The sequence below is a fragment of the Acinonyx jubatus genome, chromosome B1 (assembly GCF_027475565.1).
Source record: "Acinonyx jubatus isolate Ajub_Pintada_27869175 chromosome B1, VMU_Ajub_asm_v1.0, whole genome shotgun sequence".
NCBI classification, from domain to species: Eukaryota; Metazoa; Chordata; class Mammalia; order Carnivora; family Felidae; genus Acinonyx; species Acinonyx jubatus.
Window position 1 is genome coordinate 74,604,189 of NC_069382.1, and position 14,444 is coordinate 74,618,632.

The window sequence follows — 14,444 nt, forward strand, 5'->3', positions numbered from 1 at the left end:
AGGGCTCCATCCCATGACACTGGGATCATGACCCGAGCATGAAATCAAGAGTGGGATGTTCCACCGACTGAGCCACCCAGGTGCCAATGATTGTTCTTTACACAGCTTCTCCATGTGGCTTGGGTTCCAAGAAGGAATGCTCCAAGCATGACAGAAGTCATCTTTCTCCCTTCAGTTGGTGTACTAGCAAGCAATTCAAAGTTCAAACCCAAGAGTGGGGGCTACAAAAAGTAATTTCTTCTATCTGCTTGAAGTAATTCTCCTGGTATTTCATTTCTTATGTGAATCCCCATTTCTATTTTGATGACGGAAATGGTACCTACCACTTTCAGGGGACACAATGACTTCTCAGAGACCTCACCTGGACAAAAATTCAGAATTTAGCTAACAGTACCAATAGTTAGTCTAGGGATATGCACTTACATAGATAGCAAAGGTGGGGTTCTCTTACTATCATAAGAGAACACTGCAAATGAGCTACCTATTTACACACTATTTAAGAACAAAATAGAGATGGGAAAATAGAAAAGACAAATCAACCAACCTAGTCTATGTCCATGCCAATTATACTAACTACTGCATTAATATTCTATGTGTTAAAAAAGTATGCCTTGGCTTGCATGCTTGCTGAAAGTAGAGTTGCCTTTGTCCAAGTCTCTACCTCTTGTGTGACATACACGAGGGAAAAAAGAATTTAAAAATGCCCAAAATGTAGTAAGTTGATGTGGATCATTTTGAACTTCTAGATATTGAACAATCACGTGAACTTTTAATCTTAAACTTTTGAGTTTCCAGCTGTTAAGTAGGTGATATCTTTTTCTTTTAAATTTAAATTTTCCCCAGAATCTAATGCCCAATAAAAATATCATCAATAAAGGGTACTAACATAGAAATTTTATTTAGCATTACTAAGGTTTAATTAATGTTTTCACTTTCTCACAAGGAGGGCGCTGGAAGCCAGGACCACAGTTTTCCAGCCTATGAGATCATAAGCTATGAGGAATAACAATTTGAAGAAAACTCCAAATCCAGAGATACACATTCAGGTTTATAGCAAATCATGTGTTATCTTTCCCCTAAATTATCATTTAATCTATACCCTAGCAAAATTCCAGTAAGTTACAATTGGGTGGGTTGGGTGTTCTTTCTGGTAGAAAGAAAATTCCATCCCATCTTTTCTGTTAAAACTTTCTTTGTATATAGGTAAGGGTTTATAGATCAACAATCTTCTTGATTTCACCATGAAATTACATTCTCTTTGCTTGAGTTTCTCTGAGTTATGCACTGGGTTTCTGTTTTGAATCTGTTTTGTTTTTTTTTTTTTTTTTCCTGCTATGTTTTTCTTTTTCCTGCTTTTTTTCCCCCTAAAGTTTATTTGAGAAAACAAAGTGTGTGGGAGGGGCAGAGAGAGAGAAAGAGAGAGAGAGAATCCCAAGCAGGTTCCCAAGTGCAGAACCCAATGCAGGGCTTGAACTCACAAACAGTGAAGTCATGACCTGAGCCGTAATTAAGAGTCAGAAGCTTAACTGACTGGGCCACCCAGGCACCCCTCCTGCTATGGTTTCAATGTATGCTGAAGGCAAGTAAAATTATGAAAACTTTTAGACCTTAATTCTGTTAAGATGGTGATGTCAGAGAAATATAAACTAGATGGTAATACAACACTTGAGCCTGGCTTTACAGGAGGTAACTTTCCCCCCTATCTTTCTTCCTTTTTGTGTAGCATTTGAACATATTATACAGGGATATAAGCAATGTAGTCCTAAAAACTCATCTGCTGATAGTTTATATGAATGCTTTTGACTTGAAAACATCCATTATATTACCACAAATATAAGCAAATTTTAACAAATATTAAAACTGCTATCTTAAACCATTTATACCAAGATCTTGCTCCCTCTAACTGGTAGTAGTTGTATAGACTCAAGCAAGGATCTTCAGGCCAGAAAAATTAAAGCAAGTATCTGTAGAGTTTTAACTCAATCCAGGGGCGCCTGGGTGGCTCAGTCGGTTAAGCGTCTGACTTCAGCTCAGGTCACGATCTCGTGGTCTGTGAGTTTGAGCCCCGCGTCGGGCTCTGGGCTGATGACTCAGAGCCTGGAGCCTGCTTCCGATTCTGTGTCTCCCTCTCTCTCTGTCCCTCCCCCCTTCATGCTCTGTCTCTCTTGGTCTCAAAAATAAATAAATGTTAAAAAATATTAAAAAAAACAACTCAATCCAAACAATATGTATTGAGTGCCTACAATGGTCAGCATCCTGCTGTGAAGGAGCTTAATAGGTGGTGGACAGATAGTTCATCCTGAAGCACTCTCTGATTCTATTTTCTTTATACCTAAACAATAATCCACAGCTATTCTAACTGTGGCTAGAAGTGAAGTTTCCTCCTCTATCTTCCATATGCTTTCTTCTGCAGTGAACCTGTAATTTTTGCCAAGTATTTTACTGTAACTAGGGGCAAAGTAAAGCAGGAGGTTGAATAATTCTGAAAAACTGTAAAATATGCTTGACAATTTTGGGGGAAATATTTGGGTAAATGTCTTATGTCCCCTTTTGTTTTACCAGTACAACAGTGTTAACAGTGAGATGGCAAATCCATGACAGACAAACCAACCCTAGACATTTAGACCGAATAACTGTGACCATACTGTGTTTAGGACATGTTCATTGTCATCTGCTCCTTCTTAATGGCAGACACTTATTGTTATTAGCAAATACTAGCAGTTATGTGCCAGATATATTAACATACTCAAGGTAAGACTATTTGCCCAAATCTGGGGAGGCAAAACGCTATATTAGAAACCTTTCATTATTTAATGCCTCTACCTCAAATGTGCCTCCCTGTCTCCTTCTCTACAGATGTGTTAAAATTCTAGTGAAAGTTGTCTCTCTCCTCAGGCACAACCCAGTCCCTCTTATTCCAGACTTATTCATTTAACAATCTGAAATATAAATCTGAGGGGTTTCGTTTTTCAGGGACTTAAAGAAAGGCAAGCCATTGATGTAGCAATACATGAATCACCAATTCAGATCATGAGAAAAATGCCTCATCTTTGGTGTATTTAAATCAACGTATAGAAAACAAATCTTTAACAAACATTCGCAACCATATGCGATTTGATGCAGTTGAATTCTTTTTAGTATTTTTAAAAGGTTTAACGCTTTTCTAAAGAAGATACTCCTGTGCTTCTTGTCTTTTCTCATGTTACTTCTCTCTCCTTCCAAATTTCCATGTGATAGCTGAAATTCCGTTTACTTTTTCAAGCCCATCTCAGATAACCCTTTCTTTAGGCAATTATTTCCTCTCTCAAACCAATATAATTTTTTCTTCTGACCCCTCCATGGTACTTCCTAACTTTTGTTTGACCTCACTTTTTGCTTCACTTTCATTTTAGCGAACTAAAATTATATTAACCATTATTATTTTTTAAGGCCTTATGGCTTCAAGGAGTACATAAGGGTGAAAAACCACTCTTTAATATTTTTCACTGGTGCATCAGGAAAAACGCTTTTTGTTAATAGTGGAGGTGGAAGGGAAGGACACATTATGATGACCTGTGCTACTTTCAATCCGAATGCATTTTATCTTTTAAACTAATCTGAGAATGAGGCGAACCTAACTTTCACATTGGAAAATTACGAGAGGAAAAAAACCCCTGAGATCTACAGGCAAAATTAACCCCGCCTCCACGCTGTTTGGAGCAGCTGTCTCAGGAATCCTCCCTTCCTTAGAATGTGGGAGAGGTTTGGTGGGGCGGCAGCTGCAAAGCAAGGAATCTTTCTCATTCCTCGTGGACACGTCCCCCTGCACCCCCGCCCCATCCCCTTCCAAGCGGTGGCAGCTGTTTGGGGCATCCCAGTGGAAATCTCTCCGCAACTCTTCGCGGAGCGCCGCGGGCAGGCAGCAGCTGAAGGCGGTCAGGGGTGGGGACTCTGCTCCCATTAGACAAGGACTGCGGCCTTGCTGGCTCCAGCGCTGCCACCTCTCTGGCTCGTAGCGGTCCCTCAGGTGTCTTTCTCCAAGTCCAAGAAGACACCTTGGCAACGTGGGGCGGGGTCTCTCCGCGCTTGGAGACCCTATGGTAACTTAACGACGGAAGCAGCTCAGAATCACCTTCTCAGCTCTTGTCAAAGCACCTTCTCAGGTTGGGAGTGGGAGGTGAGGGGTGATAGCGGGGAGGGGGTGTGTGGGAAGAGTCGGCTCCTGGAAGGAAACATCTCTCCTTGCCGGGCCGGGACACATTTCGTGTTGTCTGAGCAACGCGCCCGCTAGGGTGCCCACCCTCACACGTAGTCCTGTCAGCAAGCCCTCGCCCAGCACCCCCGCCCTCTCTCGGCCCCACGCTGCCGCACGGTTGCCTCCGCCTTCGCGCCCTCCCGCCCCACCGTCCCGCGCGCTCGCGCACGCGCACGCCGCGCCCGGCAGCCCTCGGCGCTGTCATGGCGGCGAGAAGTAGTTTCAGTGGGTATAGGGAGGTTCACGCGAGCCGTGGCGGGGCAAGCTGTGGCAGTAGCAACCTCACCACCACCAGCAGCCTCAGCTGCGGCGTCCATATCGCCAGCAGGGGCTGTTTTCGCAAAGGCTGAGCGCAGGGGTCGGGCGGGCCAGGAAGCATGGAGTTCTGTGCAGCCGCGGGCTCCCGGGGAGCGGAATAGGGAAACTTGGAGGCTGCGACCAGGTGCACTGACCTCTCTCTTCTCCCTCCTTTCCCCGACTTCGCCACCCGGCATCCCCTCCCTTCTAGCCAGAATACACACCTCCCCTCCTCTCGCCGTCGAACCTCAGGTGCCTGAGTGCTCCACTCCTCCCCCTGGGCCGAGCGTTGAGAATAATCACCGCCCCTTTCCCCCGCCTTTTCCTGCCCTGGATCTCCGCCGCCACCTCCGTCTCGCGGCTCCCTGGCGGGGGGTGAGGACGAGTACGGAGTATCTGGGTGAGGAGGAACTTTCTACTTCTGTGGTAGCTTGGGGACCCACCCCTCCTTTCCTCGGGCCCTTCATTTTCCAGCGACAGTTTCTCTTTCCGTGCACCTGTGAGGAGAGGTAGCTCTGCGCCTGAACCTGCGAGAGTGTGGGGGAGGAGTGAACCTGTTCAGGGGCCTCTTGAACCCGCCTTCACTCAGAATCTGTATCTTCGAGCCAGGGGGGTAGCGGGTGTCGGGTAGTGGGGTCCCTTTAGTAACTTATTTCACAGGCAATAACTATTCTCCTCTCCACCCCCCCCCCCCCAACCCAAAAACAAAACCTAGCGTATTTAACATTTATCTAATCTTCCAATAGGGTTTGGCGTTGTTGTCAGCCTCGGGGAGAGAGATTGGACAAATATTCTCCAAGAGGAGGAGGGTGACGCCAAGGACTTTACCCATCAACTGCTTTTGGGGTTTCTCCACAACTTGGAAGAGTGACCTTTTTCGTTTTGTGTTGCGTGTGTGTGCTTATTGCTAGTGCAGCATTTGCTGTCCCATAGTGACTCCGAGTTGTCCTTTCTCGCGAACTAGCAATGGCTAGTGAAGACAATGTCCCTTCCCCGCCACCAACAGGTGATGACGGGGGAGGTGGAGGGAAAGAAGAAACCTCTGCTGAAGAGGGTGCATTGTCCCTGAAACCAGGGCTCCCCATCAGGGGCATCAGAATGAAATTTGCCGTGTTGACGGGGTTGGTTGAAGTTGGAGAAGTATCCAATAGGGATATTGTAGAAACTGTCTTTAACCTGGTAAGTAAATATTTATTTTATAAGCATATATTCTTTTCAGTGGGTTGGGGAACTAGACGTTAAAGCTGGAGCCATGTGCTTGCCTCATACAGATGATGGCTTTTTCCATGGATAGAAACACAAAATCCTACTGACCTAAATGAAAGATTTTTTTGTATTTTTCAGTTTAAGGGGAGTTATGTAGATTTAGGTGCTCCAGGTTTTGTGAAAGTGAACAGATGACTATTGTGCTAAGGAAATAATTGTTGCTTGGAAGTATTTTGTGGGGGTTCCAGTGGAGGACTTTTATTACATAAACATTTTTTTTTGTCTGCATTTCTCTTTCACATTTTAAATAAATTTTTGTGACTTTCTTTGGGTCTTGAGAAATGATGTAAGTGCCCTACATACTACTTACCCTTTTGAGTCTGCCTAGGTTATGTTTTGCTATAAGTTTTGAACATGAAAGTTTTGTTCACAGAGTTGGTGAAAGATTAATTTGCTGCAAAGTTAGTACTTTATATCTTGACCAATTTTATTTTTAGACATAGCTAACAAAAATTAAATTTTGGAATGTATTCATGGTTACATCTTGTGAAAATTGAATGGCAGTTTGAAAAAGGATTGTGGCTGATGCAGCATAATCTTTATTTCTTTTGTAAATGCATGTGTAGCAGCAAAGCATATTTGGTCATTGGAAGTTGCTGGTTCTAAGAACTATGAATGTTACTTTTGAAAGGTGTATATGCAATACTTTTTCTCTGTTCCGTTCTTAGAAATAGTTATTTCTAATGGGGACTTTTAAATTAAATTTCTTTACTCCAACTTCTGTTGCCCATCTACTTAAAGAATGAAAAGTAAATTTGGCCTTAACACTACTTCCACCTCTTCTACCTGTGTTAGAAGATAACAGATGGGAACAAATATGAATACAAAATAGCTGTAATAACCGTTTAGCGCCCTTCCCTTTTGCCTTTGTGTTTTCAAGGTTAGGCTTGTTTTATTCCAGGTCGGTTAATTATTTCCTTCACTAGACCTTTACCAATAGTCTGGTCACTTGCAGTACAACTTCTAGAATGAGAAAGGAACTAGATGAAATCACTTACTTTTGGAGTATAAAAACTTTGAACACTAGGGTATTTCTTTACCAGTTTGTTGTGTTGGAAGCTTACATATAAATACACATGTACACATTTTTTTAAGTTTATTTATTTTTGAGAGAGCACAATCAGGGAAGAGAGGGAGAGACACAGAATCCAAAGCAAGCTCCAGACTGAGCTATCAGCACATAGCCCACCGTGGGGCTTGAACCCATGAACTGTGAGATGAGCCAAAGTCACATGCCTAACCAACTGACTGGAACCACCCACATTTAAAAAAAAAAAAACTAAATATTATGGAAATGTTCAAATATACAAATAGGATAGTTGTTCTGGTATTCCTTATGCAGCTTCAGCAATTATCAAAACTTTGGGGATCTTGTGTTTATGGTCTTTAAAAGTTTGTAAGTCTTAAGGAGATATATGGTAAATTGATTTATTCCTTTGCCTCAAAGTAAACTTGAAACCTTTTTTTTTTTTTTAAGTTCAGTTATTTTTTGAGAGAGAGCGCATGTGCACTGGAGGAGAGGCGGGGTAGAGAGAGTGGGGGACAGAGGATCTGAAGTGGCTTTGCAGCGACAGAGATCCTAATGGCGGGGCTCCAACCCACAAATCGTGAGATCATGACCTGAGCCGAAGTCGGACACTTAACTGACTGAGCCACCCAGGCGCTTCTCAAAAACCTTTTTTAAAGATTTTTTTTGTTGTTGTTAAAAAATTTTTTTTTAGTGTGTAGTTACATTTGAGAGATAGAGACAGCGTGCAAACAGGCGAGGAGCAGAGAGAGACCCAGACAGAATGTGAAGCAGACTCCAGGCTCTGAGCTTTTAGTAGAGAGCTGGACACGGGGCTGGAACTCATGAGCTGTGAGATCATGACCTGAGCTGAAGTCGATGCTTAACTGAGCCACTCAGGCGCTCCAAGATTTTATTTTTTTTCTAAACCTCGTGTACCTAGGATGATAAACAGAAATCTGTGGTAGTGATAGAGCCCGTAATTAGTTGTTTGTGTATGAAAAACAACATTCCTCTGGCAGAAGGAGGATTCAAACTTCTTTGTTCTTTATTTTTTTTAAAAAAAATTTTAATGTTTATTTATTTTTGAGAGAGAGAGAGAGAGTGTGAGTGGGGGAGAGGCAGAGAGACAGGGAGACACGGAATCTGACGCAGGCTCCAGGCCCCGAGCTGTCAGCATAGAGCCCCATGTGGGGCTTAACTCACTAACTCTGAGATCATGACCTGAGCCAAAGTCAGCCGCTTAACCATCTGAGCCACCAAGGTGACCCGAACTCCTTTGTTGTTTTGAATGCCCTGTGTGGAGGTGGATAACCTACCATAAGTCACCTGCATTTTATTAAGGAATATCCAAATTCTGTAGTGATGGTTTGCTTATATGCTGCCTAAAATTGTGGGTCTGGTAGAGATTTTAAGATTATTGGTTAAATCACGCACAGCTACTTGTTTGCAGAGTAATAGGTGTCTGGTAAAAAGAGAGGGAAAATCTGTTGAGTTATACCTCCTCTCCACTGTCATTCTCTTCTCCTGTAGAGCAGAGGATTAGATTAGTTCCTCCCTTTTCCATTCTCCCTTACCATACTTTTCATGTTTCTTCATGGATATGTAGGTTGTTTGCCAGGCTTTAGAAAATCTTGAGAACTGACACTTTAGGTATCTGGTAAGCTAGTCCATCTCAATGTCATTAATACTATAGCACCTAAATATTTCTTGATAGTTATCAGCCTTAATCTTAATTTTGCTCAGAGAAGGAAATTACATTAAAAGTTGTGATTTTACAAGTTATGCTGTTTACTGTGTGCCAGGCAATGGGCCAAGTGCTTTACATAAGTTTTTAAATATTTCTTTGAACAACTATTTAATATAGATCTCATTTTATGAATGAGATTGAGACTGAAATGTTAAATAGATTGCCTACAATTTGTGTATAATGGCAACCTTTCCAGGAATACATCTGTCTCTTGAGTTAATGTAGAATTGTTTGCTTCTCTGAGCAGATAGGTATAGCTGAGGCATAACTTCCCCCAGTATAAGGACACAAAAATCATTGGTCCTGCTAAATAAATATTAATGATGAAATCTCCATCAGTAGAATTCATTTATTCCTCTTTAACTTTCAAATAGCTTTCATATAACTGCATTAAATAGTAAAAAAAAAAATTGCTTAAAAGCAAAAACATTTTTCTGGTCATTCAGTTTTTTTACTTGGCATGTGGATGGGGAAAGTCTATCATTAACTTTTTTTATAGTCACTATGTTGGGTTAAGATTTATAAAATTGTGAAAAGAATACAGACAGAAGAATATATAATATGTATAAGTAATGAAATATTATAATGATATAAACTCTGTGAGCCATCTATGTACCTTAACCAGTATAGGGGCACTTGGGTGGCTCAGTCAGTTAAGTGGCCCACTCTTGATTTTGGCTCAGGTCATGATCTCTGGGTCATGAGATCAAGCCCCAAGCCCCTCGTCAGTGTGTCAGGCTCTGCACTGAGTGTGGATCCTGCTTGGGATTCTTTCTCCCTTTCTCTCTGCACCTCCCCCTCTTGTGCACGTGTATGCTCTCACTCTCTCAAAATAAATAAACTAAAAAAAAAACCAGTTTATTAACAGTGTCACTGAATCCTTATGTGTGTACCTCCTTTAACCTATCTTCACTGGATTTTTCATTAGTAAGTTTAAACTTATTTATAGCTGTGATAACTTTTTCCTATTTTTCCAGGCATTTTGTTAAAATAGATTATGTACTTTCGATTCTTTTTTACTGATTATATGTTAAGCTACTTTAAACTATAATAATTGTGCTGTTAAAATTAAACAACTTCCCCAGGCATCTGGGTGGCTCAGTCGGTTGAGTGTCCAACTTCGGCTCAGGTCATGATCTTGCAGTCTGTGAGTTCGAGCCCCGTGTCCAGCTCTGTGCTCAGAGCTGGGGCCTGCTTTGGATTCTGTGTCTCCCTCTCTCACTGCTCCTCCCCTGCTCATGCTCTCTCTCTCTCTGTCAAAAATAAAAATAAACATTAAAAAAATTAAAAAAAAAATTAACTTCCCTTCCCCTAGAGTTGTCCAAATTAGTGGTAGAGCCATACATCCAGATGTCTTTACGAAGTACTGCTTCCTAACTTTGCTAATGTAGCTTGAGCTTACTCTCCTGTAAATTCCTTTGAAATTTACCACTGTTCTTGTAATTTCTTTTGCAAATCTGTTTTATAGGTAAGTTTTGATTAATAGTACACTTGTGTATTCAGGTATTTCAAACTTGTAGTCAACTTTTACATTTTTCTTGTTGCAACTTAAAACCATTTCATTTTGTTTTCATCTGTGTGCTAAAAAAAAAATTGTCAGACGTTTGGACCCAGAGTAATTAATGTATTGGCATGTTTCCAAGAACTTGCTGCTGAGTTTAAGGCTTCCATCGGGTATTTAAAGGTATTCAGTTCAAGAATAGTGTTTCCCATGAGCTGGTGACAAATATATGTTTTCATGAAATTTGTTTAAAAAGTATATGATTTTAATTAAAATGTTAGTGTTTAAAAGGTAGAATACATTTTTCATGACTCATTACATGTCATTTGATATAGGTCCTGCTAAATATTAACGGTGCAAACTTTTAATGCCCATAGGAGCTGAGCACCTCGCACAGAGGCTCCATTACTATTGACTTGTGTTTAGAGAGTGTTCTTGTAGACTTAAAGGGGCAGCTTCTGTTCTACTTGGTTGTTATACTGCAGTAACATGGGCCCAATGGTGTCATACCTTTTGATTTTTCAGGAAGAATTGGAAATCTAGATTTAAAAAAAAACACATTTTAAAATTTGCAGTTAAAAGATTACAAACTGCTGTGTGAGACATATAAAATTGTAGGTATTTTTCAAGCCTTTATTTGAACCTTTATTAGAAAGATACTCATGTAACGTACTTGTTAATGTGCCCTCCATCATGTTATGAGTGATAGAAAACTTGAACCTGTTTGAAACACAATAAAAAGGATTTGTAAGGCTCATTTATCTCCAAGTCCAAAGGTAGGGCAAGATTATAGTAACACAGTAATATTAAATAACCAGTTTCTTTCCGTTTCTTTTCTGCTTTCTTCAGTCTGTTGTTATTCCTCCCATGGTTGTAGGATGGCTGCCAGTGATGGTTGGGCCATACATATTTTGTTCACATCTCTTAGGAGAAAGCCTCACTGTCCTGACATTCCAAACAAGAGTCCTGACTGGACTACTGAACCAGTGACTGTCGTCATTGAAATGGCTGATTGGCTTAAGCAAACCAGGACCAAGTACTGTACCTAAGGATGGGGTTAATTTTCTCTGAAGTACATGGGCTGTATGGGGAGAGGTGGATACACAAAAATCCGGGTAAGAAATTGAAAGGATAATTGGATAGTGGATAGGCAGCCAATGATGTTCACTACTGTTTTCAAATGCATAATGGTAGTAATATAAAGATATTTGTGAAAGGAGAAAAAAATCATTCATTAACCCAACACCCTGTTGTGATCTTGAGCAAGTTTTTTTAACCTATTTGTGCCATAGTTTTTCCTCTGTAGAATAGTTTTCCTCTGTAGAATGTAGAATCACTTAAAATAATGTGTGGCACATTGAGTACTGTTATAAGTATTTTCTATTATTTTAATATTTGTAATTTTAGATAAGTTATCATACTCCAACCTTGTAAATTTTTTTTTTTTTTTTTTTGTATGTAGCTATTACTAGCCTTATTGGCTCTGAAATATGCTATGTAGTTCTTTTGGAATTTATTTAATAGTCATTGTGATATTTTAGAGATGACTCATTTTTAAACACCTTTGTTGAGGTGTAATTTATATACCATAAAATTCACTTAATATAAGTATATAATTTAGTGATTTTCATTAAGTTTACAGAGCTGTGCAGGCATTACCACAGTCTAATTTTAGAACATTTACATCCTGTGTTCAAGATGTTTCGTAGTTCTGGCTCTTGCATTTAGGCCTGTGATCCATTTTGAGTTGATTTTTGTGTGATGTGAGAAAATGATAAGATAGGGGTTAAATTCATCTTTTTTTTCCTTTTTTCTTTTAAATATAATTTATCGTCATATTGGTTTACATACAACACCCAGTGCTCATCCCAACAAGTGCTCTCCTCAATGCCCATCACCCATTCTAAATTTATCATTTTGTATGTGGATTTCACTGCTCTTTGTTGAAATGGGTATTCTTTCCCATTGAATTATACCTTTACATCTTTGTCAAAAATCAGTTGACTGTAAGCGTTAAGGATTTATCTGGACTTTTTTTTCTTTGATCTGTATGTCTATTCTTCACCACGGCAACACTGTCTTGATTACTGAGGCTTTGTAATAAGTTTTGAAATAGGGATATATGTCCTCTTTCTTTGTTCTTTTTTTTCAAGATTTTTTGGGCTATTTTAGATTCTTTGCATTTCTGTGTTAATTGTAGGATCAGCTTGTCACTTTTTGTGAAAAAGCAAGCTGGGATTTTGATGGGGAGGTGTTGAAGCTGTAGATAACTTTAGGGAATACTGAGTTTTCCATTGCATGCATTTGGACTGTCTTTCCATTTGTTTAGGTCTTCCTTAATTTCTTTAATCAATGTTTTGTAGTTTTCAGTATAAGAGGAAATGATGAAAAAAAAATTTTTTTTTTTTTTGCTATTGAAATGCTTCCTTAGGCGGCTTTGTGTATTAAAATTTCCAGAAGTGGAATAAATGGCTCAAAGTATATGAACATTTATGTAGATCATGAGTAGATATTGTTATTATTTATTGATGTTGATAAATAAAAGAAATGTGGATGATTTGATGAATTCTAAAAACTTTGTAGTTTCTTGGTGGTAATAGAATTCATCATTTGGGCCCCTTGTTTCCATTTAAGTTGGTTCATTTTAAACTGAGAAAACATTTAGGAAACTGAAAAATAAGAATTTTTTTTTTGTTTGTGAATTAAAAGAGAAAGAAAGGGTTTTCTTTCTCATCCTGACCTAGCTAAACTAATCTATTATATTTTTTATATTGTAAAGTATCTTTTCACACACATGTTCTTTAAAATATTTTTAATAGTTTTTGTGTATCTGAAAGAAAAAAGTCCAGAATTGATTTCTATTTTATAATGCTTACTTAGATAATAAATTGTTTCATTTATCCTTTTACGTCTAGAACTTTTTACAGTGCTTGGTACTTCAAAGGTGTTTATTTTATTAAATGGAAATGTCCTAATCTTATCATTTGCTAAATTACAATCATTAGTTAGCCTAGGTTTTTTTTTTTTTTTTTTTTTTTAAAGACACTTTTATTCAGCATCATGATCAGACTGTTACATTTAACAATCAACAGCATGGGTGCAAAAAAAAAAAAAAAAAATCTACATTAAAACCCTTTGTTGGAATGCTTTACACTTTCCACAGAACAGAAACTAAAATAACCTGTTATACAGTTAGTCACAAATACAGTCCTTGGGTTTTTTGCCCATACACATGAGTATTGTCTAAAACATGTCTTCTTTGTAGCAGTTAGGCCCTGCCACCATTGTGCTTGGCTGAGTTCACAAATCTGTTGTAACCTGTAGCTACCCTGTCACTTCTCTGGCTCTCCTCTCCTGCTAAGCTTTGTTTCCTGATAGTAATTAAAACCTTCTGCCACTGCCATAGCTACTGCTGCTCCTGGAACCGCCATAACCACCTTGGTTTCATGGTTTGGCAAAGTATTGGCCTTCACCACCATAGGGGTGAAGCTTCTGCCCCCCAAATTTCCTCCTTTCATGGGTCCCAAATTTGAAGATTGATTTTTGTAACTGCCCAAATCATTATAGTCCACCACCTCCGAAGTTGCTTCCATCATTACCAAATCTGTTATAGCCATCCCTGATGCCACCATATCCACCACTACCTCGACTGCCACCAAAGCTGTCTTGCCCACTGAAGTTTCCTCCACGACCAAAGTTGTCATTCCCACCAAAACCACTTCCACGACCACCACCAAAGTTTCCAGAACTGTTTCTACCTCTTTGGCTGGATGAAGCACTAGCCATCTTTTGCTTAGAGCTCTCCTTACTTCACAGTTGTGGCCACTCACAGTATGGTATTTCTGAATGACAATCTTGTCTAGAGTCATGGTCATCAAAGGTTACAAAAACAAAGCCTCTTTTTGTCACTGCCTTGGTCATTCATGATATCAATCACTTCCATTTTCCCATACTGTTCAAAATAATCTCTTAGATGATGTTCTTCAGTGTCTTTAATGCCACCAACAAAAATCTTTTTCACAGTTAAGTGGGGACCAGGTCTTTGAGAATCTTCTCTCAAGACAGCCCTCTTTGGTTCCAAAACTCTTCCATCCATCCTGTGTGGCCTTGCATTCATGGCTGCATCCACCTCTTCCACAGTGGCATATGTGAGAAACTCGAAGCTTCTGGAGTGCTTGGTGTTTGGATCTCATTACCACACAGTCCGTGAGTGTTCCCCATTGCTCAGAATGGCTAATCAGACTCACATTGTCTGTTTTCAAAGCTCAAACCTCTGATGAAAAGCTTCCGCACCTGTTCAGAATCTTTGGGAGACTCTGACTTAGACATGATGGCAGTGGGAGGTGAGATTTAACGATGCTTCCTTGAGGTGTCCATGGGCAGAAAAGTT

The 14,444-nt window shown here is 39.8% G+C and overlaps 1 protein-coding gene and 1 pseudogene across 6 annotated transcripts in view; one reads left to right on the plus strand and one right to left on the minus strand.

The window, feature by feature from the left end:
• The first annotated feature begins 4,538 nt into the window (after positions 1 to 4,538).
• Positions 4,539 to 14,444, plus strand: part of LRBA (LPS responsive beige-like anchor protein) — a 772,859-nt gene continuing 762,953 nt past the window's right edge. For 5 of the 6 annotated variants that reach the window (XM_027067078.2, XM_027067090.2, XM_027067096.2 and 2 more), the window contains exons 1-2: positions 4,792 to 4,931; positions 5,278 to 5,710. In XM_027067078.2, coding sequence (XP_026922879.1) covers positions 5,498 to 5,710 — 213 coding nt within the window. In that variant the 5' untranslated portion in view covers positions 4,792 to 4,931; positions 5,278 to 5,497. Of the gene's footprint in view, positions 4,677 to 4,791; positions 4,932 to 5,277; positions 5,711 to 14,444 lie in introns of those variants that run through there. The other variant, XM_027067081.2, reaches the window with a different exon arrangement.
• LOC106983297 (heterogeneous nuclear ribonucleoprotein A1-like) lies at positions 13,133 to 14,383 on the minus strand (annotated as a pseudogene).